The sequence below is a fragment of the Pleuronectes platessa genome, chromosome 13 (genome assembly GCF_947347685.1).
Source record: "Pleuronectes platessa chromosome 13, fPlePla1.1, whole genome shotgun sequence".
In the NCBI taxonomy this organism is placed as follows: domain Eukaryota; kingdom Metazoa; phylum Chordata; class Actinopteri; order Pleuronectiformes; family Pleuronectidae; genus Pleuronectes; species Pleuronectes platessa.
In genome coordinates, this window is record NC_070638.1 from 14522154 (window position 1) to 14546128 (window position 23975).

The 23975-nt window shown below is 41.6% G+C and overlaps 1 protein-coding gene across 1 annotated transcript; it reads right to left on the reverse strand.

Moving 5' to 3' along the window:
* Positions 1 to 886: 886 nt before the first annotated feature.
* LOC128454580 (uncharacterized) lies at positions 887 to 16047 on the reverse strand. Its single transcript, XM_053437999.1, has 12 exons — positions 15968 to 16047; positions 14248 to 14393; positions 12931 to 13114; positions 10941 to 11026; positions 9757 to 10145; positions 7871 to 7985; positions 7182 to 7360; positions 7003 to 7087; positions 2449 to 2547; positions 1862 to 2040; positions 1225 to 1326; positions 887 to 1058 (listed from the first exon to the last, which is right to left on the reverse strand). The coding sequence occupies exons 2-12, from the start codon at positions 14357 to 14359 to the stop codon at positions 1005 to 1007; spliced, it is 1584 nt and encodes a 527-aa protein (XP_053293974.1). The 5' UTR covers positions 14360 to 14393; positions 15968 to 16047; the 3' UTR covers positions 887 to 1004.
* Positions 16048 to 23975: the final 7928 nt, after the last annotated feature.

A 23975-nucleotide genomic window follows, 5' to 3' on the forward strand; every position in this document is an offset into this window, starting at 1 on the left:
CAAAGATGAATAAAAAAAGATTAAATTATCAGGTGCACAATTCAGAAAGCACCGCAAAGTAGAGGAGGAGAAGAAAGAACAATATAGAGGTAAGAATCATCCCGATTGTGGACATCATTAATGTTTATTTGTGTCGACATGACATGATATGCTATCAGTACAGGACTCTTTTGATATTTTTTATTATATATTTTTATTGTTTTTTATAGCTTACAAATTTGTCTGCCTGTGTGTGCATCTGTATACAGTCCAAAAGTTCTTGGGGATGCCTATGGCGCCAACATTGCCAGGGCCAGGGCCAGGGCCTGGTATCACTTCAGTATTTCCAACATCTTAATGAAATTAAGAAAAGACAAACTATTACTTTGCATAGTATTAAACACATGTTATGTATCAACATAGGCTTGTGCTACTTTAAACCCTTCAGTTTGTTTATTAGTGACAATATAGGAGGAGTAGCGTCATCAATCATGTCAACTTTTGCAGACATAACACATAACTTCACTCGCTATCGAGGCTGGTCTATTTTCAACTAACATGTAGTATCAGGCCAGATGTTTCATTTTCAAGGTTAAGATCCATTGGTGTCATTGTTTTGATTTTTTTTTTTACTCAGAGCTCAACTCAACTCACCTCACTTCCAGGATAGTACCTTTTTTTGTCCAGCAGATGGCGAGTATGATCTCTCATGAAGAAGAATACTAAATGTCAATTGCAAGTGATTTGAAATATAGTGGTGTGATTCTTGACTTCCTTGCAGCCTCTGTGTGCCTGAACACACTAGTCAAATAGTCCCTTTGCTTTTCCTGATGATGAACACCTGAAGTTAAAGTGGATTCACAGTAGTAACAGGTGTCCCCCCCCCCTTCACACACAACACAGCATGTTGTCTAAAAACTGCCTTTATTCATTTTGTTCAAATGTGGGGAAACATGTCACTGAGGAGCATGCAAGGACATAGTTAACCAAGCAAATCAAAACAAAAACAGACCTTTGCACATATTTTATTCTTTTCTCTTGAACACCTGAAGACAAAGTACATCTTCACACGTCAGCTCCTGTCAGCAGAGAGGAAAATGAATCTTTTAATGGGATGTAGCAGAGGGATTCGTAGAATAAATTGCATTTAAAGTGTTATAATCATATTCCACTGCACATCACACCTTGGCAATCCAATATATTATCATTATTCTATTATTACCAGGACCGTCCCTGTCAACCCACCAGGTAAAGTTTGTCTCCCTCTATCCAGTGTTTCCAGCCTCGATTTGCCTTCTCTCCTTTCTGGCTGCACACCAGCTTGTCACCGTCCCAGTTTACCAAACACTACAAGACGAGATATGAATCTGTATGAATGTTTTTTTTTGATTTGACATGTTCATAGGTACACCCGTGAAACTGCCTGACTCCACCTCACTGATTACGTTCACCACTTACAATATACTGGACGTGTCAGTGTGGAGTCTCACATGTCTGTAGTAGTTGAATTTACACCTTCAGTGAATCACCATGTCCTACATTGAATTGAATTTTTTAAGAAATGTAAAAACAAAGCGTTTACATTTTCCCCACTACCTCCAATGTCATTAATCCATTTCTTTACCCAGCACTGGATGACTCAGAAGTTAGAGCAGGTCGTCCACAAACCAGAAGGTTGGTGGTTCGAGCCTCAGGTGTCGACCCACCATTGACGTTTTTTATCTCTGATGTTACACATAGGCCACAGAAACATTTCACCCTGGACACACCTAGATAGCACTGCTGTTGTTAACACATAAACAACAAGGGGCGAATTCTGAATAGATACACTATCACCGTCTCTTGACACGTCAAGGTCTCCTGACATGCGAGGGCAGCCCACCTTGATGTTCCTGTTGTCGAGTCCCTTGGTGTGCTCGTCAAACTCCACCCCCACAGTGAAGGCCAGCTCATAATTCCTGAAGGTGCTCAGTGTTTTGAAGTCAAACTTGTCTCCGTCCTGGGCGACCACTTTGGTCTGAGACAGGGAGATGGCGATTTTCCTCGTGGCAAAGTCAATGTCTGGGGTCAGAGGGGAGAGACGTGGTTATTCAGAACAGACACATCACTCCGCATGAAATAAAGGAACAGAGAAATAATTCAATTCTGAGCTTTTCACTGACGTCTGTGTTCAGTCATAAGTAGAGGACACTCTTTCTTGGTTTATGTCCATGATGAAATAGTTGAACAGTTGAATGATACAACAGTTGAACTCAACACAAATCTGTAGTGAAAGTGCATTAACTCCAGGGTAGATTGGAACAGGAGAACAGAAGCGCTGCAGAAAGATTGAGAGAGCATGAAATTGGATGACTTTGTTACTCGTGCAGCTTGTTCAACCTCTCTCATCACCCTGGAACTTTGCGTCACCGCTGAACACAGACGACAGACACTCAAACGAAACCTGTTACAATTAAAAAAGTTTCTTACTTAGTGCTTTCAAATACTCCTCAAATTTCTCACTGGTTTCCAGTATCCATTTCCCACTGAAGTCTGCTGGCATGGTGGCAGATGGTGACAGTGCTGTGCCTGTGTGTAGACTTTAGACAGTGCAAAGAGAGGGAAGGTCCACGTTGTCCTGCTTTTATGCAAGATAGAGTCGGGGGGGAGGGCAGAGGACTATTGATAAGTGAGTTTATAGCTTGAAGAAGATTGGCGGGGGCTATTATTTATTGTTGGGTGAGGGAGGGGGTAGGAGTCATCATTTTACCTTGGGTCATTGGGGAGGTTACTAGGCTCACATGTCTTAGCGCCCCCACACCCACAGACCCACAGACCCGAATGAGCCCACCACCGCTCTGTCTCTCAGATGTACCCATGCAGATGTCACTGTGGTGGTCCCTGTGCAATGTACAGACGCTGTGTTGTAACGTCTGCCAACAGTGAGCCCTCTCTATTTGATCACTTTCTAAGGCAAAGTCAACCGCTAAACAAGAGGAGCTGACCTTTGAGCGTGGTGGTTAATAAAGTTCAGTCTTGCAGTGAAGACAAAATACATTTTAAACCAAATTTGAATAAATATTTAGATCTGAAATAAATAGCCGAGTACGTTTTTACCCAGGATAGCCCCCAGGCAAATAAAATATGTGTTTTTGAACGATAATTTAATTTCATATGGTTTAAGAGCAGTTTCTACCATCAGGCCATCAGGTTCATAAAGTTGCAGTCAACACATGACTAACAATCCTCATCTGTTTTCCTGCCTATTTGAACTTAATTTGGAAAAATGTGAAATAACTTTTCATACACACACTCAATACAGATACAGTTGTTACTTCATTTGCAACGAATGTCACACTGCACCTTTAAATGTATATAGTTTTAGTTTTGTATTGTATTTTACTTTTTAATAGTAGGCTCTTTCTCCCTTTCTTTTATTTCAATTGAACTATTGCACCGCTAAGCTGACTGGTTTCTTCTTGTCCGACACCTTTCAATGTACTGCTGCCCCTGTGTTAACTTGTATATGACAAATACATCTTAAAGCTTTATCACAAAAAATGTAACTATCTAGTTTCGTTTTTTTAGATTGTCTATATATACACTCTTTCTCCCCTATTGAAAAATTCCTGCTTTAGTTTCAGTAGTTAAATATGAATTCTAACTACTGAAACTAGTAGTTAGAAACTAACCCTAACCCTAACCCTAACCCTGCTTCATACAGCTTTCCATCCTCTAGTGATTGATAACAACTTGAACTTAAGGACACAGAATGGCTCCTGCTTCACCCAAACCGACAAAATCCTTCAGAAATGTTTTATTGAGAATAAATGTGAATGTAGTTTATAGCTCCTCTGGCATTAGACTGTGGTTGGACCCCTCCCTGACAGCATAATCTTTGAACCAGCCAAACCCCCCCCCCCCGGGAACCATAAATAAACAGAGTCTGCAGGTATAGAGGCCAGGTTGGAAGGCAGGGTGTGAATGCACAAGAAGCAGCAGGAAGAAAGAGCTGAAGGAGTAAAGAATCAGTCGGATACATTATATAAAGTGCTTGGTTGGCAATGGCAAGAGTGAGCTGACAGATTATCTGATTCAGAGCACAGTTGTGTGTCTGAAGCTCCGAAGGCTGCACGTCAGTTCACTTCTGAAATCTTCAAGTTCAGCCCCTCGGATTCCTCGCGCACATCCCCAAAAAGGCTTTTTGGATAGAAGAGGCTCCAAGCTCCAAACTTAGGTGAACAGGAACATTTCATTTAAATGGTTTGTGTGCCAACCAAAACAATTGATTCCATCCATCCATCATCTACAAGGCTTATCCTCTAAGGGTTGCGAAGAGAACATGTAAACTCAAGAAAAGCACAACCTGGACAAAACAGGATTCAAACCAAGAACCTCTTTCACAGTGACCACTTCAACACCAAATAAAGATCTCACAAAAAGTACTCAGAAGAACGACAAATAACATTGTTGAGATCTGAATAATTTATTGATTCATTAATTTATACTATCAATTGCACAGTCCTAAAGGATCATGGAGGGATATATACACACACATCGTATCTGATATCCATTCTGCAGAGACTAAGCTTCAGTCACCAAGAAACTTTAAGTCCACAACCAAACTAAGATCATTGTATTCAGTCCAACTAAAAATAGTTCAACCCTTTTATTATCAACCCTCTTATGATTAACCTGTTATTTCACTGCTCTCCACTTTGAAACAGACATGGACAGATAACGTTACATGATACACACACTGACATGCACTGTATATGAAACTGGCTATTGCAGCTAACTCTGTCTCCAGCAGAAAGAGCGTATACAACAAATTAATACACATGACGTAGGTGGATGGATCTATGGAGAGATGCTGAAATAGCCCAAATGGAAGTTGGGGGTGTGTGTTGGAGTCGGAGGCAGCTTAGGTCTTCTTGAACACCTGCTTGCTAACAACTCCCCCGGCTCTCAGCTCCTGTAGAAAACAAGGGAGATAAAAGATGGGCAAGTAAGGGGAAAAACTTGGATGAATCGCTTTAAGTTTTGACCAATCAACATGTCCTCTTTTCCATCAACCTGAAAAGTGCTTTTGATTGAAAGTTAACATACTTAAAGTAATTATAGGCTGGGATAAGGATGGGGTAAATGTTAATAAAGGATTTGTCACAGACATTAAATTTGATGTACAAATCATTTAGGGTGTTTTTAATTATTCACCGTCTGTTAGTTATTTTCCTTGTTTGCTAGTTGGTTGTGGAGGGGTGGGACATGACCTCAGGAGGAACCCATCACATTTTGTTGCAGTTCCGGGTCATACAGGAATTTCTCAACCCTTCCTCATTCGTCTTTCAACATTTTCATCGATTTCTCGGAGAATGAATCTCAGATCTTGGTGAATAAATCAGCCATGTCCAGGGAACTGATATTTAGCGTGTGTAATTTGGTGCAGATCCAAATAAAAATCCGGATCTCATGGATTTAAATGTAGTTACATGAGGGGACTTTTGAGGTATTTACCCTTATCGGTTTCTACATTTTGACACAGATGATATAATGTGTTTGACAGTGAAATGAATCAGTTAAAAACAACATACTTACAGTAGATTTACAAGAAATATCAGGAATTCATAGTTTCCCTTGACAATGACAATGAGCTAACCTGAAACTGTCATGCTTTCACCCGGTAATGTCATTTCTGCCACCAGAGGTCACTGTTGCTGCACATTCAAACCCTCTTCCAGCTCTTAGGAACTTTTCACTAACAACCAATTTTCATGGCAGCTGATTGAAAACATTAGTTGGCACCACTCTAACCATTTAGAGTGGTACCATTTGGCTGGTAATTTTTTTTTGTAGCCTTGATAGCAGTAATCATACAGAGGTAAATCTGATAATGCAGAGCTAATGAAAATGGTAATGCACCAGTCATTACATTAAATTCTTTTCAGATGCAAATGCTTTTCATTACGCAGCCACACTGGGGCCACACTATGAATAATTTCACAGAGGAGTTGTCTGGAAAAAAAATGCTACTCGAGTCCTTCTAACAGAAATTAGTTTTGCAGAGTCAGGATATAACACGACAGAAGTTGGCGCTGGTGCATACTGGATCACTGGAGCTCATGAAGAAACAAGACATTTTAATCTTATATTATTCAGCATCAATCTTTTTGTTTGACCAGGAGGAAAAGTTTGAGATGAGAATGTATGAAACTATATTTTTTTCCATGGAAACAACATCCTCAGATGTGATTTCCTACGCAGAGATGTGATTTCTATGGCAGTAAATGAGCTTCACACTTGTAACCTTGATGATCTTCATCTCCTGTGTTTATGCGCCGCACACAGTATAATGTAGCTGGAGCTGGTGGGCAAATTCATACTAGAGCCCCACATAAAAAAAATATGCACCGCACATACAGCGCTGAGAGGCATTTTAGATTTGAATTTAAGTGACCAAACTGCAAACATTAATATTCATGGAAGGAACCGATGTTTTCTCACCAAATGAAGCTCATCTCCTTCCACCCAGTGGCTCCAGCCTCTTCCTTCGATCTCCCCCTTCTGCACACACACCAGCTTGTCTCCATCCCAAGTGATGGTGGTCTGGGGGGGGTCAAAGGTCAGGGTGAGACACGAGATGTGTCAGTGGGGGATTTATTGAACTTGACAGTGTAGGTGCATGATTTAAACATATGGAATATGCAGAGTGAGAGGACACGCACGCACGGACGCATGCACTCCAACACACACACACACAAACACACACACGTGACCCCTCTCTCTCTCTTTGGCAGAGAGCAAAACAGCTTATAGCTTATCTATAATCAGAATGAGGGGGAACTCAGATAATCTTTAGGCCCTTTCAGTATTCACTGACTCTGATCAAATAAGTGTGAATCTTGACTTATTTCTCTGCCTCTTCCACTTCTTCCCCTGCAGTGTCTGACCTCGCTCTCCATTATGTCAATCTGCTGTCAAGCGTCTGAGGAGTTTGAGAAGTTTTAAAAATGCAGGTGGAAAAGTTTTTATGCGGCTCATTACAGTCCAGATATGTGCCACCGAGAAGAGTCAGTTTATCTGTCTGCAGGGTGTGCACCAGATGTGTCCGAGCCATAGGTCGCCACACCTGCAGCAGTGTGAGGTAACTTGAGCAGCTTTGCCCAAATGCACCGTGTGTACCTTCATTAACATGTATTGAGTGCCCCCTGGAGCACACTCACCATGCATTTCCTGTCATCCACTCCGGACAGATCCTCCTCAAACTCTTTGCCCACGTGGAAGTCCATGTTGTAGTTTTTGAAGGTGCTGAGGGTCTTGATGACGATGTGGTCGCCGTCGTGGCTGATTTCCTTGTCAGGCTTCAGCAAGGTTGCGATTTTCCTGATGGCGACATTCACATCTGTGGAAGTGGAAAAGGAATAAGGAACAGGCGGAGGGAGGTGAGCAGCAGGGTATTTCAGTGCAGTTATACAACTTCAGGAATAAGATGCTTAGTTTTGAAAATTTAGAGGATATTATATTTTGCAATCTAGCTAAAGTAGAGCACTTCTGTTAAAAAGAACATTATCTTTTAGCTGTTAATAATTATAGTTTCTCTATAAAAGTAACTGGAGGACATTACATATCAGAGCAAATTTGCATTTCCTTTATTCTGGTAATAATATGAGATTTGAGCGAAAAGAACAATTATCTCATATACTCAAATCTTATTCTATTTATGAACACTGGACGATTGTTTGAAAACTTACATATTTATATACCTAATATATTACATATCTGCTGACTGACATTTAAATATGAGTCTGTTCTGATATTGATATTCTATACCAGAGGATGAGGTGAGGCAGGTTCCTCTACAGTCAACAGGACGGCCCTTAACCTACTTCCACAAAAGTTTCAACAAACTCACCGAGAGCCTTCAGGTACTCCTCGAAGTTATCACTGGAAATCATTTTCCAATATCCATTCAGATCGACAGGCATGATGGCTGTGTTTCTGCGGGCGAGGAGGTCTGCTGTGGTCGACTGCTTGTGATGGAATGGAGAACTCTGCTGTCAAAAGCCTCAATTTGAACCAAATTCAGTTTAATCCGATTAACCTGTTCCCCACTCCTCCCACCACTGGCACCACATAGCCCCACAATCCCCAGCACGCTTCCCCTCCATGTATAACAGGAACATGCATACATAATGCAGAGTACACTTGTGTGCTTTATGTTGGGAGAGTGCTTACTCTGCCTGTGTGGGATTAGGATGAACACACTTCCTTTATTAATTGACCCACTTTTGTGTTTGTGTGTGTGTGTGTGTGTGTTTGTAATTCCACGTGTGGTAGATTTGGCTTCTGTTGTATAAGATGAGGCCTGTTTGAATTGTGTTAAGATAACTGAGTCATCAACAATCAGTCTAATGGAATCAAATTACAAAAAGATCAATTTAAACATTGATCGCCCTGTGCTACGACTGAACGGAGCGCACGTTGTGGATGAAATGCACGGCACAAAAGCGGAATCACCTGAGCTTAAAATGATCCAACTCTACAATTAAATTGAGCACAAAAGGCCTGTCACATCTTTTGTCTCGCCTAAATAACTCAGTTAATTTGATAATCTCTCTTTTGGGCCCGCTGCAGCCAAACCACTGTCTAAATCCTTTAGTGGCTACAACACAAACACACTTCTTTCAAAGGATGCCAGTGTGTATCAGTGGCACAGTTCTGCTTTCAGCCATTGGCCTCAGTGAGATATCACCTCCTGTAGCTGGGCAGCTGTCAGGATTACTTTAAATCCTGTGGCGGAAGAAATAAACGACAGGCCTGCAGACACACAGTGTGTGGATGATAATGGGAAAACTGCACGGATACACAATGAATGAAAAATAATCAAATGAGAAGAAATTCAGAATGGGGCAACAACAAAAAATTTACAAATGATGACTGGTAGCATGGTGATTGAAAACTGTGAACCACAGCAAAACAACCTATAGCGCACATAGAGGGTTGGGTAATTCCAACAGAACAAAGATTTTAGTTTTGTGGACTGGACGAGTGAGGAGGAGGTTTTCAATAAACTATATATAATCTATATGATTAGATCTTGCTTTGTGTCTACTTTGATCAAGTTAGGTGGTCTGTGTAGACACCAGTGATCAATGTAAATGAAAAGAGTTATGGTTCTATGCCAAAAAAAGTCTGCCATGTTGCATTTGTATTAAAAACCTAAGAAATATCTCCATTAACAAAACAAAACCTGTGAGATTTAGCTATTTCAAAAACTTTCATAAGTGATACTTGGGTTGGGTTGTTAAGGGGCTTTATGATATTTTATATTTTTACTGCCTGGCTTAAGATTTTATACCTTTATATAGATATAATTATTAATAAAAAACACCAGTCACACAAGAAATACTTCACATACATAGATTTTATATCGGTTTAATGAATTGCAATGATGTGCGATGTGAAAAACTACAAAAGATAGAAAACTGTTAGCAGACAAATTTTGTTTTTCACAATGGAACAAGGATACATGAAACTTCATGAGTGAATCAACAGACGTCACAGCACTGTGCACCAACACAAGTGATGTCTTGAAAACAAATTTAGACCTAACATGTGTTTTTTGGTGCAGACATTTAAAGGCTGTGCAATCCTCTTCCACTCTGCAGTCCAGTGGAAACAAAGAGAGCTTCCAGTCCCTGAAGTGAAGCACTGATCTGTGAGTAAATCCACTCTTCGAGGACTCTCATGCTCAGCCATGACGCATGGGTCTGTCTCTCAGTCATCCAGACTGCTCACTGGCTCTTGTGCCTGCTTGGTGAGTGGCCTCAGCGCCGTGCCCTTATTCCTCCTCTCGCTGTCCTCTGTGTAAAGCTTGTGCTGGTGAATATATTCTATCACTGAGTCTGGGATCAGGTACTTCACGCTCTGACCCCGCCTCAGAGCCCGACGCACCTCCGTGGCGCTCGTCTCATTCCTCATCCACTCCCTCACCAGGAAAATGTTTCGCTGGTGGCGGGAGAGCATGTCCGACTCGTGCACAGTCTGCTCAGGCTGCAGCCCGCCGCGGCTGACAGAGACGAGGCCGAAGCGCCCGACCGCCTCCTCCACGTGCTCGTCCTGCCACAAGCCGGGGATCTTGAAGGTGTCGAGGAAATCGGCTCCACAGAGGAGCTTCAGCTGGGGTCCTGAGGACTCAAAAGATACAGGCTACATGTATGGAAGTTGTGAGGCATTAAAACAATATATTTATTCTGAATATAAAACATAATCTACGAAATAATAAAAAAAATAATACAAATATTAAGGTCTAAGGTTTTTTTAATAGCTATGTCTATTCTGTATGTGATGTCACAGAATATGTAGAGGAGGGAACATTTTGGGGTCAATTGTCATTTCTGCACAATCAGGTAAAAAAATAGGAAACCAATAAAGTGTCTCCAAAACAAGCACTGATATGAGGAGCACAGAGGTTGGTTTTACAGGACAAAGAAAAAGTACAACATATAGGTCTAAAAATTACACAACTTAGATATTCATGTTGCTGGAGGCTAAAGTTAATCACAACAACGCTAACTACTATTTCCACTGAAACTCAAAGTAAACTGTGTGAACTTATGTTTACTAAACTCTCCATGAAATCTAGTAAAATACACAATAGGAAATAATCATTGTCATCGCGAACAAAATACATATTTTATCTGCTTTCTCTCTGATGAGCTTTCAGGGCTTTTCCTGTTAATGATATTATTTCAAAGTTAGCTAACACACACACACACACACTAAAAGAGTATCCCTAATACTCTCTAAACACTATTGTTCAGCAGCACACTGCACAGGCACATTATGTGGGATTAACAGCCCTCTGTTACAGGGAATGTTAAAGATGTGATGAAGTTATGTGCTGGGAAAAAACTTTCAAGTTTTCATTGTGTTAAAACTTTTACTGAACCAATGCCAAGTTTCAAACAAGCAGTTCTCACCTGCGAGGGTAGTGGTGTCACCGTTGGAGTTCATGTGCTTCCCTGCTCTTCCCTCATACTCCTTTAGAATACGTCCATAATGATACCTGCAAATAAACCAATAGTAAAGGTACGAGAGAGAATTTGAATTTGATATGGTAATGCCATAGAATGTAAATGGAGATGGATGAAATGACAGCTCACAGAAAATGAAGCCAAAGTGTCTCGATCGCCACCTAGGGGCTGGCTGCGGTATCTGTCATAAACCCGCCTCCTCCATGTTAGTGGATAGGACTTGGACCAAACTCACTGTGCATCACTAGTGTGCAAACTTGCACTCGTTTCAAATGCGCAAAATGGCAGTGTTCATATCCAGGATATTTTCACTACATTTCTGGATGGTGTGAAAGTTGAGACGCGTTGTCCATTTTTAGATGCAGTCTATGGGTTATACACAGCGTCTTCTGTCTTTGTTTTTCCCAATATGCAGAGTTGTAATTTGCATCCACGTGACGCTTATTATTACTTCAATGTGTATTCAATTATTATTTCACTTTCTCTGTTTATGCATTTGTTTGAACTGGATTTTTCCAGTGTAATTCTGCCATTAAAGCTTTATGAAAACTCAAGTGAACGAGAAAGACAGAGTGACAGAGGAACCTTTAACAAAAAGATGAATGAAAAACCTCACTGTTTTCAAGTAAAGCTTCTTAAAGAGGTCATCACACATTTGCGCTTGTGTGTGTTCGGGGGAGATGACGTGTGACGTGGCCTCGAACAACAGGCCCCTTATGCCTTGATCCGCACTTGTGTTGCGAAATCACAGCTTACAGAGGAAAAAGTGCGGGCGGGGGTCACTAATGAGGGGATTTGTGAGGAGCAGGAAACAGGGAAAAGTGAGAAAAACTTCTAAAATTAGCTCAGACATGCACCTATAAGCAAATGCAACTTACTAAATTTCCATTTTTATCATTAGATGCTGATTCATTCCCCCGGGCGACACACTTGATAGGGCCCAGTTACACAAATAGCATATTTCTGCCTTTAACCCAAACCTGCATCAGCTCCAGTCTCGTCTGGCTTCCTCAAGAGACTACAACCTATAATTTAGGCTTGAATATCGGGCTTAAAGAAGGGCTGACAGAGGGGCAGAGAAGGAGAGCGCGTCCCTGGGAACTCTGCCGGTGCTATGGCAAAACTAGGAAGTGTCAGAAAGGAGGAAATATTTGTCTTGTGTCCCAAAGAAGGTCTAACAGGAGACAGTAAAATCTAATGGAAACATAAAGCAGGGAGTGAGTAACGTGCTGTTGGTGGAATGGAATGTCCTTGACCCTGTCGTGAAATAGGTTTATCCTCTAGTGCGTTAAAAAGTCTTCAACGACTCGACATGCCATTAAAGAAAGGGGCTTTTGATACAGTAATTCAACTCAATATAATCCTTGTGAGTAGCTAGAGGTGAAACGGTGTGAAAGTTCCACATCAAGATCATAGAGACCAACGTTTTTATGGTTATCAGTGTTATCGCAGCATTGTTCAAATATCCTGAAAACGTCACTTGAAATGGTGCAACTCATTGAATTCTACCAAAGTACACCATGATACCTGGAACTGTTTCATCCCTTCGTGAAGTACACTGTGACTTTAATTGGAGTAATCAGGGTCCATATAGGTTGATTCAGAAAAAAGAGATTAGAGTATGAGAGTGCTGGTACTTACACTTAATATAATCTCATAATATCTGTTCAGCCAAAGTAATGGAATTTATTCTGTGCTAAACACAAAGAAAATTTTTCCAGAGTGATTAACCACTGAAGCGCTTTGAATTGAACAGTGAATGGAAATAGACTGACTGAATTTACGGGCTGCTGTTATTAGAAGCAACTTTAGATAGAATAATCAAAGGCTGGCATCAACCGAGAAACTCTTGTCCTCCGACTTCGACCCCCTGGAAACCTTCCCTTGTTAAATGAAGCAGTTTCAACTCCGATGTCGCAGTAAACTTGTTTTATACCTCATAGTTACCACCGTCTCCGTCCAGTCTGGCTGCTGGCTCTCCCATTCATCAACCGTGACCCAGTTGGAGCTCTGCAGCGCCAGCTTCGCCATCGCAATGCGGTGCTTAGCCAGTACCAGGCCTTGCTTTCCATAGCTGTCGCTCACTGGAGACACGATGCCACCCACCACCTGGTATTGGCCTGAGGGGAGAGATTATTAATACAGTTTTTCTGGGTCAGGACAGCAGATACAGAAATGGAATGTAAATCAGCGGATCAAGGCGTCTCTATAAGATAGTGATGTTGAAATTATGAGCGTTTTGGCCGATCTTACATTTGAGGACAAAGGCTTGATCTTTTTTAAAGGAAATGAAGATACACATAATTAATTTTATTGGTTAATCTATAAGGTTCGAACTTGTGCTCATTTTTTGGTTAAAAAAACACTTCAAGCAGCTCCTGAATGCAGCTTAGACTCGTTCTGATTGTTACCCTCACACCAGTCAGCTGATGTTCGATAGGTTTAGGGTCAAAGGGAATCTGTAAGAGCATTACTTATGTCCCTGCTCACAGAAAGGCTGCACAGATTCATAAAGCATCTTAGACTGAGAGAGAGAGCTGACTCAGGACCAGCGTAACTCTAACAATTATGTTGTTACGACCATGTGATCAGGCCAGTGCATGCATTCAGAGCTGCTTCTGACATATACATGGTGCAGGGTTTATATAAGGGGACTGGGTCTGCTGACACGGGTGCCGCATGAGAGTTACTGATCTTTGTATTCATTCATGAAGAGAGCATCAGACAGTTTGCACATGTTTATCATTGTGTGTGGGTTAGTCAAAAATCATGAAACAATTTTCATTTGATTTGATGCTTTTTTGGAACGATAATTATCATATAATATAATTTTAATGAGATATTTAAAGCTGGATTTAAGAATATTTTGGCCACTGGGGGAGGGGGGGTACAACATCTCTAAAACAAGCATAAAACAAACCCCTGTTACCGTCTTATAAAGTTTTCATATTAGGAAATACCCGACTTTCACATTAAGGAGAAATAAAGCAATGCCTTCGTCTGGTTTTGTCTTTCTCACAAACAAAATCCAATATTCACTCTCCTTTATTGCTTTCTGAAAATTCCTGAGACAAACATATGAGAGGTTTAACAGGAACTGCTCTGACCCCGAGGGTTATCCAGGAAGTAAGATGAAACAAACAAACAGCCAGCACAGCAAAAAATGATGATGTATGTTCTGTAGGATATCAACTTCTGGTTGACATGCAGCTCTAGTCCTTATGTCACAGTGTCTGGGACGATCAGATCTCACCTGTGCTGTGCATGTGGTCCCTGGCCAGCTCAAACAGTCTCATGTGCTGGTTAGTGATGGGATTAAAGGAGCCGCAGGCTAACAGGACTAGTGGGACACGCCGGTTAGCCATCTTGGTTAATCCCCTCACACCATGGCCAAAGAACCTTGGAGGAAAGCAGAAGGAAAGAGTTATAAACATTGTGTGGGAGACAGACGATTGGGACACAAAGGGGACGGAGCTGAAGGAATCAAACAATTACAGAGTTGGTCGTCCGCTAGAGGGTTCCACAGGTCGTGATAAGTCATTCTGCACTTCTAATAATCATGATGTAGCTTTTTGAAGAGCTTAGCCTGAGTTTCATTAACCTTAAAAACTAATTTGTCATTTGGTTGGAGTTTTTATCCCATGAGGACAGAATAAGTTTAGGTGGAGTCAGCGGAAGACAAACCCAAGCTGCTCCCATTCTCTGACCATCTATCATCAGGACACCCAATGTACTTAGAAAAAAAGGTGGAAGTAATTTACCGAGTCAGACACAGGAGGAGGCTGTATAGACATTTTGTTTGAATGTGTACATTGTTGTAATTAAGGATCCGTGGGGGAAATAAACACCAGCCACTGTTCAGCTGATGGTAAACTTTAAGTGAAGAGCCTGTTTATTCAAACAGTCAATCTAGCAGGTATCCAGCTAAGGATCTATATTTATTACCGAAACGGCTGTGGCTCAGGAGGTAGAGAGGGTTATCAACTAACCAAAAGGTTGTGGTTCGATGCCCAGCAACTTTAGTCTGCATTCCGAAGTGACCTCGGCGAAGATACTGAACCTCTAATTGCATCTGACGGCTGCTAAGACAGTATATGAACGGGTGTGACAAAATAAAAAGCATATAGTAGCGCTGAATGAATAAGTGCATGAATGGGTGAATATGACTGGAAAAGCACAATATAAATACAGTTTAACATTACTTGAGAAATGTCATTCAGGTGGTTGTCCGCTTTGAAAGAGTCCTCAGGCTTTACATTTTCCCTATTAACATATTTTTATTGCATCACCTTCCCATCTAATCTCTACAAGTCAGGTCAAAGGTTATTAGAATATAGCACATTTAAAACAAACACATTTGACGGTGCTGAACAAGCTTACAATACAAAAATAATAGCATATTTATAAAACCAGAGAATAAATAGAAAATACAGAAATAAATAAAACGTTAAACATTAGAATAATTTGAGAATCAAAACATTGCACGATAGCTGACATATAATATTGCGACATCCCATAATAAAGCAACATAAATATGCCTATAAATGTATTTGTAATTCATTTGGATCTGAATTTGCTTGGTTGCATGATGTTTGGTCTGATTTGTATCTGTTAGTACATTACATAACGTGGATGATGTGTTGGTGCAGGGTTGTGTTAATCAGGTGCCCACTCCACACTGTGTACAGCCGAACAGACACACACGTTGTGTTTCCAAATTTTTTTAAAGAATCAAAACACAGAAACTGTGGTTTAAGTAGTTGCCACAGTATGATGTAAATCAGAGGACAACCTCCCAACAACACTGAGAAGCTCAGCCTTGACATTGAACGAGCGGGCTAACTATGGTTAGCTCTGACATGCTACGTCAACTCATTTGAATGTACTTAGAGCTGAAGCTGTTAAACACATTAAACCCGTCACAGAACAAACACAAGAGGTGTCACAGCAGCAATGAAGATTGCTTCCATTACCTTCTCTACACGGGTCGGTCAGTGTGTCACACTCTCTGTGTTCCCTGGATCTGAGGAGCTGCCTGTCGATGGTTCCGCAGAGAATCCCTGATTGAAGTGCGACCCCTGCTGGCAGAGCATGAGTCTGAGCGGACGGAGCTCTCCGTGGTGCTGGAATACGCAGCAAAGCCCGATCAGTGAGGGGATCCACATTCATCCCATGCATCACACTGTGATCTGTGTCATAATATTACTGCGAGTTTTAGCTGAATGTGTTCTTGTCTGGGTGAGGACACCATCTTCCTTCATAGGAATCTGACCTTTACAGCGACGCAGCATCAAACACCTACATGCTGCAGGTAACCTTTCGCTCCATTGTTGTTAGCTGCTTGGCAGATGGAAGGCGGGAACTTTGTTGAACACTAAACGATTGTCTGTACTGCGGCAGGAAACTGATTTCTAGTAGACCATACAGCAAATGGTTTTACCAATGACATTGGTCTGCCCAGTGAGGACAGTTACAGTCATAGGGATGTACATACAAGCTGCAACTGCATGCATAAACAAGCTTACTTTATTCTTAATTTCTTCTTATCTATAGTATAGTAAATATTGTAATTGTCAGAGTTAAATTGTGGATAACTGAGGCCTCATGCATTCATCATATTTCTGCCATTAATACAAGTGAGAAGGAGTTTGTCTCAGGGGTGAGCTGAACACCAGTGTCTTAGTCATCACCGCTATGGTAGTGTGCCATGACATGGATTGTGCAATACAGTGAATCACTGTGATAAATTAACAGCTTCATTTTATGGAAACTAAAACATAATCACTCTCTGCCAGCGACTGCCTTCATGCAAGGTGCATGCTAACAAGGGAGCAGACCAGCCGATTGATTAAAGCATCAAAACTAGCATCTTAGCACAAATTGATTTTAATTAGATAAAGTAATATCGTAATATAATATCATCACCTTCCAAAAACTGAAAAATAGAGTGATATAAATTTTTTCCCATCACCTACCCCTATTTTGATTCACCCAATAATCCATGAAGCCACATCAGAGTCGGTCAAGATAAGTGGAAAAAGAGCTCCTAGATACATTTTCTGAGTATGGATAAACATATTGTTTGGAACTGAATAAATAACCCACTACGGTGCCTAGAAGTTAATCTGACTAACCTTAACCCGGGTGGACAATAGGTCTAGAAAGTGCGTCCCGATGGCAGCAGTGGCTCAGAGGTTTATTTGTATGGAAACGATAACAACAATCATTCTGATTTGTAAGCTGTGTGCTGTTTAAGGCAAACATAAAATACCTAATCACAAGGAGGGTCCAGTAACTTAATGAATTAATTTATTAACAAGATGAATAATTTAGCAGTCGTAAACTTTTTGTGTCAATACCTTAACGATCCGAGGGCAAATGACTGATTCTGTCCCTCGTCTTAAACGGTTGTTTACCCCAGAGCTTGAGCTGAAGGAAGAGGGACAAACAGCTCATCACACTTTGTTGTGTCGCTGCGCCGCTGTAACTTAGGTGCTGCCCATGGAAACAGCCAATTGGGAATAGATGTGACTGCGTGTGCATATAAATGTGGTGCTGCATGTGTGTGATTCCATATGCATGTGTGTGTGAGTGTGTGCACGCTCTATCTTTGTTATCCTCTTAACTCACTTGAGGTCTGCCCCCTCTCTCTAATCCCCTGCACGCACACCCACACCCAAAAGAAGAAGGAACATGGGGGAATAATTGAAGAACACGCGGCCTTTAGAGGAAAAAAACAGGGATTCCGCCACAGGGTGAAAACTGAAAGACTCTAAATCTGTGAGGGGGAGTATGCCTGTGCTGCTCGGGCTCTGGTTAGGAGGATACAGATGGAGACACAGCGTAACAGCTGCCTTATTCGATTATGAACAGTGAGGACATTCAAAGATCCACAGCTCGTGTCATTCCTTAATTTAGTTTTTACATTTCCCAAAGTGGTCTTTCTTACACAGACAGTTAACAGCTAAATAAACCACCTCAAGGACGCACACGAGCTGCAAATGAATCCTAAACGACAAGGAGGTGGAGATCACCAAATCATGGTCCCTGATCTAATATGATGTCAGCAAGTGTCGAGAAAATGTTAGTATGAAGCTTTTTAGAGCAGGGGTTCAGGTGGGACCACGAGACAAATACAAGGGTTCAAAGGATCATTGATTTATGAGCAGTTTCATGTGTTGAGCTTGAATCCCTCTGCGCTCGTAGCACTGCGCTCCCACAGCTCCCATAACAAAACAGTCATTGCCTCATTTCGGTGGATGTGGTAAACTCGTGGTGCCCTATCGCACCACAGCTTGGGGATATTGATTTAATAGTTGTTCTGGTGGGAATGCAGCCCGTCCTGGGGGTGTCGAACCCCCCCCCCCCCCCTTATAATAACACCACACCACCAACACATGTCACTCTCATCTCACACAGATCCCCCTCTAGCTCCCCTGCTGTCCATCAATAGCTGCTACTCTATTTTTACATAAAGCTCAACAAAATCAACGCCTTGAAAGGAAACTGTGATTCTTCAACATAAAAGCGTAGAATTTGTCTGGCTTGTAGTACAATAGTTCTGGAGGGCCTATAATTAATAGAGTGCCATAACATACATTTAGAAGTACAAAAAGTTGCATAAAGTCATAAGAGTATAGATGACATAATTTGTTTTCTACTTTTACACAATTAAACAATAGTGTTAATTGTATTTTATTTTGAAAATAAACGAGCGGCTATGTGGTTTTATCGATGCCGTTTGAACGTCTCCCTCTCTCTCTCTCCTGACAAATACTCGGTGAATCTCTCTCTCCTCACAATACTTAGTAAATCTCTCTCTCCCTTCACAATGATTAGTGGATCTCTCTCTCCTCACAATACTAAGGAGACTAGTTCTCTCTCTCTCTCTCTCTCTCTCTCTCTCTCTCTCTCTCTCTCTCTCTCTCTCTCTCTTCACAATACTCAGTGACTCTCTCTCTTACTCCTCACAATACTCAGTGACTCTCTCTCTCACCTCACAATACTCAGAGACTCTCTCTCTATCTCACTCTCTCGTCACAATAGTAGGTGAGTCTCTCTCTCTCTCTCTCTCTCTCTCTCTCACTACTCACAATACTCAGAGACTAACTTTCTCTCTCACCTCACAATACTCAGTGAACCTCTCTCTCTCTCTCTCAATCTCTCTTTCTCTCTCTCTCTCTCCTAAAAAAACTCAAGGACTCTCTCTCTCTCTCTCTCTCTCTCTCACAATAGTAGGTGAGTCTCTCGCTCCGTATCTCTCTCACTCGCTCTCTCTCTCTCTCCTCACAGTAGTCAGTGAGTTGCTCACTATCTCTCTCTCTCTCTCTGTCGTCAGTGAGTGTCTCTCGACCCACGCCGTCTCTCCTCCCTCCTCGCTCTAGCAGCAGCAGAGGAAGCTCTTCTCGCTCAGGAGGAGCAGATCCAGGATCATAGGAGAGGAGGAGGAGGACGGAGCAGACATCACCCACACACACACAGCAGCAGCGGCTCCACCACCATGCACGCACCCGGGCTCTCCTCCGTTTGGCTCTTCTTCTTTATCTGGGGCTCCACCCGGACTCTCGGCGGAAAAGGTAAAGCACGTGAGAAAAGAAAAGAAAAGAAAGAGGGAAATCAACTTAGCTTCGACATGTTTGTTGCTTTTTCTGCATTTGAGTCGCAACGGTTTGTACGACAACTTCGTAGCCATTTGTGTTGGACTTTTCTTAGGCTGTTTGACGCTAAGTTCTTGCGGAATAGTCAGTAAATTAAAGTGTTTTTTACTTGTGAATTGTTCGCTAACCGGAGGTTCACGTGATGGCGGACAGGTGTGATTATCAGGACAGGTGTTCAGGGGCAGTGGGAAGTTACAGCTTTGTTGTTGTTCACTGTGGTGGGGTAAATAAACATCTGGCCAATATCTGACTGTTGTATAGACATTAGGGCTGCTTTCATCATTCATTTGACCCATGAACACGAATTATGAAAAACACCCATTTCAATGTCTTAAAACCCTGTATTGTCTTGACATAAACCCCAAAATATATTCAATTCATATCTAAAATTAGTCAACTAAAGCAGCAAAACCCGACAAATGAGAAGCCAACATTTTTTTGTTTACTGAGCTGTAAACATGACAAAATGATTATTGGATTTTCAATTTCTTTTCTCTGTTGTCTATTCTGCTCTGATGGTAGAAATAATTTACCTCTTTAACTTATTTCACACACTAAGAATTCAAATACAAGTATTTTTAAGACCTAAAAGGGTAGAAACCCCATAATATTATAGAGAAACCCAACAGTTCCTACAAATGGCAAGCAGCAGCGGAATAATCCTTACATGGCCCCCGCTGCTTTTTGAAATGATTAACACCATTAACTCAACATTAATCGAGGGCATCAGCGGTAAGTTGCTGGTCATGATTGGCCGGTTGGCCAGCGATCTGAAGATGATTTCTGGTTAAGATAATCGATTAGTGCTCAGGGAGGGCAGCCATTGTCAGGGTGTTGTATTCAATCAAATCCTCACCCCGTGATATCTTCACATATCTCTCTCTCCAAGATATTTCTGTCACTCTAGGTAGTTCTTATCACAATGATGTTTGTTCAAGTGTTATTTTAATGATAAGTTTGGTTTTAATTACTTGATGCCATTATAAACGGGGTGAACTGTCATGATTGATGTCTGAGACTGACTCACTGTTGGATCGGGGCGACCTTCCTACCGTTGCCTCATTCCCCGATTACTACTGCACAGAGTGGCTTCTCAAAATGGCGGCATAGTATCCTGGATATTTTGGCTTTAGGAAGATTTGGAGACGTGTCGTCCATTTTCATACACAATCTATGGTGATTTCCTCTGATATTCATTGGGTTTTTGCAGTCAAAGTGCTGGACCGACCTACTGTCTAGATTCAACAGAAAAAAAATTATCTGTCTGTTTATAAAAGACCTCCATGTGGCCAGGAGCCAGAAGCAAGGCCACTGTAGCTAGGTTGGGATTAACTGTATAGAAGAGTCTTTTCTATAGACTTCAATAACTCACTCAGTTTTCAAAGATGAATGTAAAGTGTGGACTCAGCTTTGATTGACATATACAATATTTGTACAGAATGTCTACATCTGTTATTGGCTAGGCAGTGCAGAGGAACCACAATCTGGTCATATTATGAAATGGTTAGATTGGCTTCAGCTCAGTAAAAAAAAAAAAAATCAATATCGCTTCTTCAGAACAGAAATGACCTGGTATTGTTATGTAAAGCCATTTCCTCTTAACATTAGAAAAGGATACGATCAAGGCCTCGGTGCTGACTGGATGTCAGATAGACCCAGAGAGCGATTTATTTGTGTGTGTGGAGGTTTTCCATTTTGTGCACTCTACAAGCTCAGCAGAATACAGTATATACATGAGACAAAGGCTTTACCGCTGAATACCTTTTACATAAGAAGTCGGGGAATAGAGCAGAGCAGATGATTGCCAGAGAAAACAGACTGAGAGGATATGAGGGGCGTCGAAAGAGAAAGAACCGAAGAAGAAAAAAAAAAAATCGAAAACAAGATCAGATTTATGGTTGTCTTTTCAACAGAGCCGTCTAGCTGCATTATCCTCGCCGGAACATAAATCGTGAAAGCAATGTGGAACTCTGAAGCATAACTCAGGCTTTCCTCTTCTGTGCAATGACTGGTGAAACAATGTCTGCCGGGAACTGCTCTCCCCCGTCCTCTTGTGCTTTTTCCTTTTTTCCCCCGACTTCATTTATGCCATCCTATTCTCTTTCTTTCCTCTGCTTTCTCACTTGTGTTTTTTCTGTCTTTCTTGCTTTGACTCAGCATCACTCTCAGCTGCTCCGCTCTGTTGAGCTGATGCCATTCAGAGGCCAAATGTCACAGAGGGAGAGAAGTGTTTCGTCACTCTCCCTCTTCGAGCCTGAACACCTCTCAGTCTGATTTCCAGAGCTCTCTCCTTCTCTCTTCATAGCTGTCGATTCAATTCCAGAGTTTTATGAGCTTAAGTGAGACGTATAAACGGTGAGACAGTCTTCCTGTGTCTTACTTTGCCTTGTCTCATCTGGAGTGTCACATTCTTACTCCATCCTGGATTCCTCTATTATCGACTCTCTTCTTCATCCCAGTTATGTTCCCTCCCTCCCAATTTTTCTCTGCCTCTTACCCCTGCTCTCACAGAAGCCCATCGAGGAAAATAACAACCACAAAAGCCACGACACAACAGCAAAAGCTACAACACAACTACAAAAGCGCCATGATGGAAACACAACCACAACGGAAGTGAGCGTCAGCAGATGTTGAGAATGAAACAGGAGTTACTTGCTGCGGTCAAGTGAGCCGTGTTGTGAAAACCCAGAAATCCAGTTGCCTTGTCTATTTGAGGTGTTACAGTAAAAGTAAAAACGTATGTTTTCCTCACAAATCTTTCAGTAAACATGCGTTGATGCTTAGATCTGTTGTGGTTATGTCTCCGTTGTGTGACTATTGTAGTTGTGCTGTCAATTTTGCATTTGTTTTATGGCTTTTCGCGTTTGTGTTTTCTGTTGATGCACTTGTGTGAGATGTCTCTGCCATTGTACATGGTGGTTTGCAAAGGAGAATATATGCAGCATGTTCACTGTTTGTGAAACCCACATGTGCATGAGCTGTGTTTCGAGGAAGACTGATTATTACCCTTGTGCTTGGCATTTATCCGTGTGTGGAGGAATGTCCGGTCTATCTGCTGCGAGAAGTGTATGCAAATGAGGGCAGATATGCAAATGAATATCCTAATTTGGATGTTAATTACTCAGCACAGCTAATTATAATATGTCTGATGAGGCGTAAGGTGGAGGAGAGGACTGAAAATGGAAGGACTGCCATCGGATGATGTATGTGTGGTGAGGAGAGAATTAGTGCGTGTGTTGTGAGTGTGTGTGTGTTGTGAGTGTGAGAGAGAGGTGTTTATGTTTAGAGCTGTGTCTGTGCCACCATCACACCAGCTGGTCCAATGGGCCCGATGGGGCTCTCTGGTCAGCGCTGCTCAATATGTGGTGGATAAACAGTGCTCACCTCTGAGAGAGACTGTTCTCTCACTAAAGCGTGCAACACATTCACAGACACTTGAACACTCTTACGCTGTAAAACTACCCCTTTAAACACTTATTTCTTTATAAAGACACACACATTTTCCCCTTGAAGCTCTGCCAGGTGGCGGCTCGTCGGGAAAATGAGCAGGGTGGGGCTGTAGAGGAGATGGAGACAGAGAGAGGAGAAAGGGTAATGGGAGAGGTAGAGAGGCATGAAAGTGCATGTGGATTCGGTATAATTAGTACACCAGCACCCTTTTACTTTCCTTTTCTTTTAATGACTGGATTTTGTTCATCATGAAATTTAAAAACACAGAAAGTTGGACGGCAAGAAAGGGATGTAGACACGCTTTCCCCAAACCCTGTCTGTCCCTGCAGCATCACAACACTGGTGCATGGGTTAGTCAGTGACACTTAAGAATACATCTGGATCCCACACTTAATTCAGTTAAGTGTCAACTGCAACAACAGATGTGTTGCAGTTCAGTTCTGTAAAAATGTTTACTATGTGGGGACTCTGCCTTAGTCTAGAGTCTAATGGGCATTAACTAACTTGGTTGTGATTGACCAGTAAGCCCAGTCCTGGAATAAGGATGGCACACACACACTCTCATAATGTGGACAAATCTCAGTGAGGTGCCGCAGTACACCACTGCATTGTATATTTGTCGTTACGATGAATGCACAATGAACCAAGATCTTAATATAGATAGAAAACCGCTGAAAACATTCACCATAGTGTCAGTGACCTACTGGCTAACTAGGGCACGCTAGGGGAAAATCCAGGACAATTAAAAGCTGATTTACTGTTACATTTCCTTTTAACATCATTGGACAAACTTGAACTATAAAACTACAGTTGTAGACTTCAGTGTACGTTTCAGAAAGGTAATATATCATTATTATAGTTGTTGTAAAATGCA

Bases quoted from the DNA above. Each gene is read 5' to 3' on its own strand.
- LOC128454580 (XM_053437999.1), bottom strand. From the start codon at position 14,359: ATGGCTAACCGGCGTGTCCCACTAGTCCTGTTAGCCTGCGGCTCCTTT. The intron at 11,027-12,930 runs GTATAAAACAAG...GTTTATTTGCAG, and splicing joins GAGACGGTGGTAACTATGAG to GTATCATTATGGACGTATTC. The intron at 7,361-7,870 runs GTGAGTTTGTTG...CCACTTCCACAG, and splicing joins GGAGTACCTGAAGGCTCTCG to ATGTGAATGTCGCCATCAGG.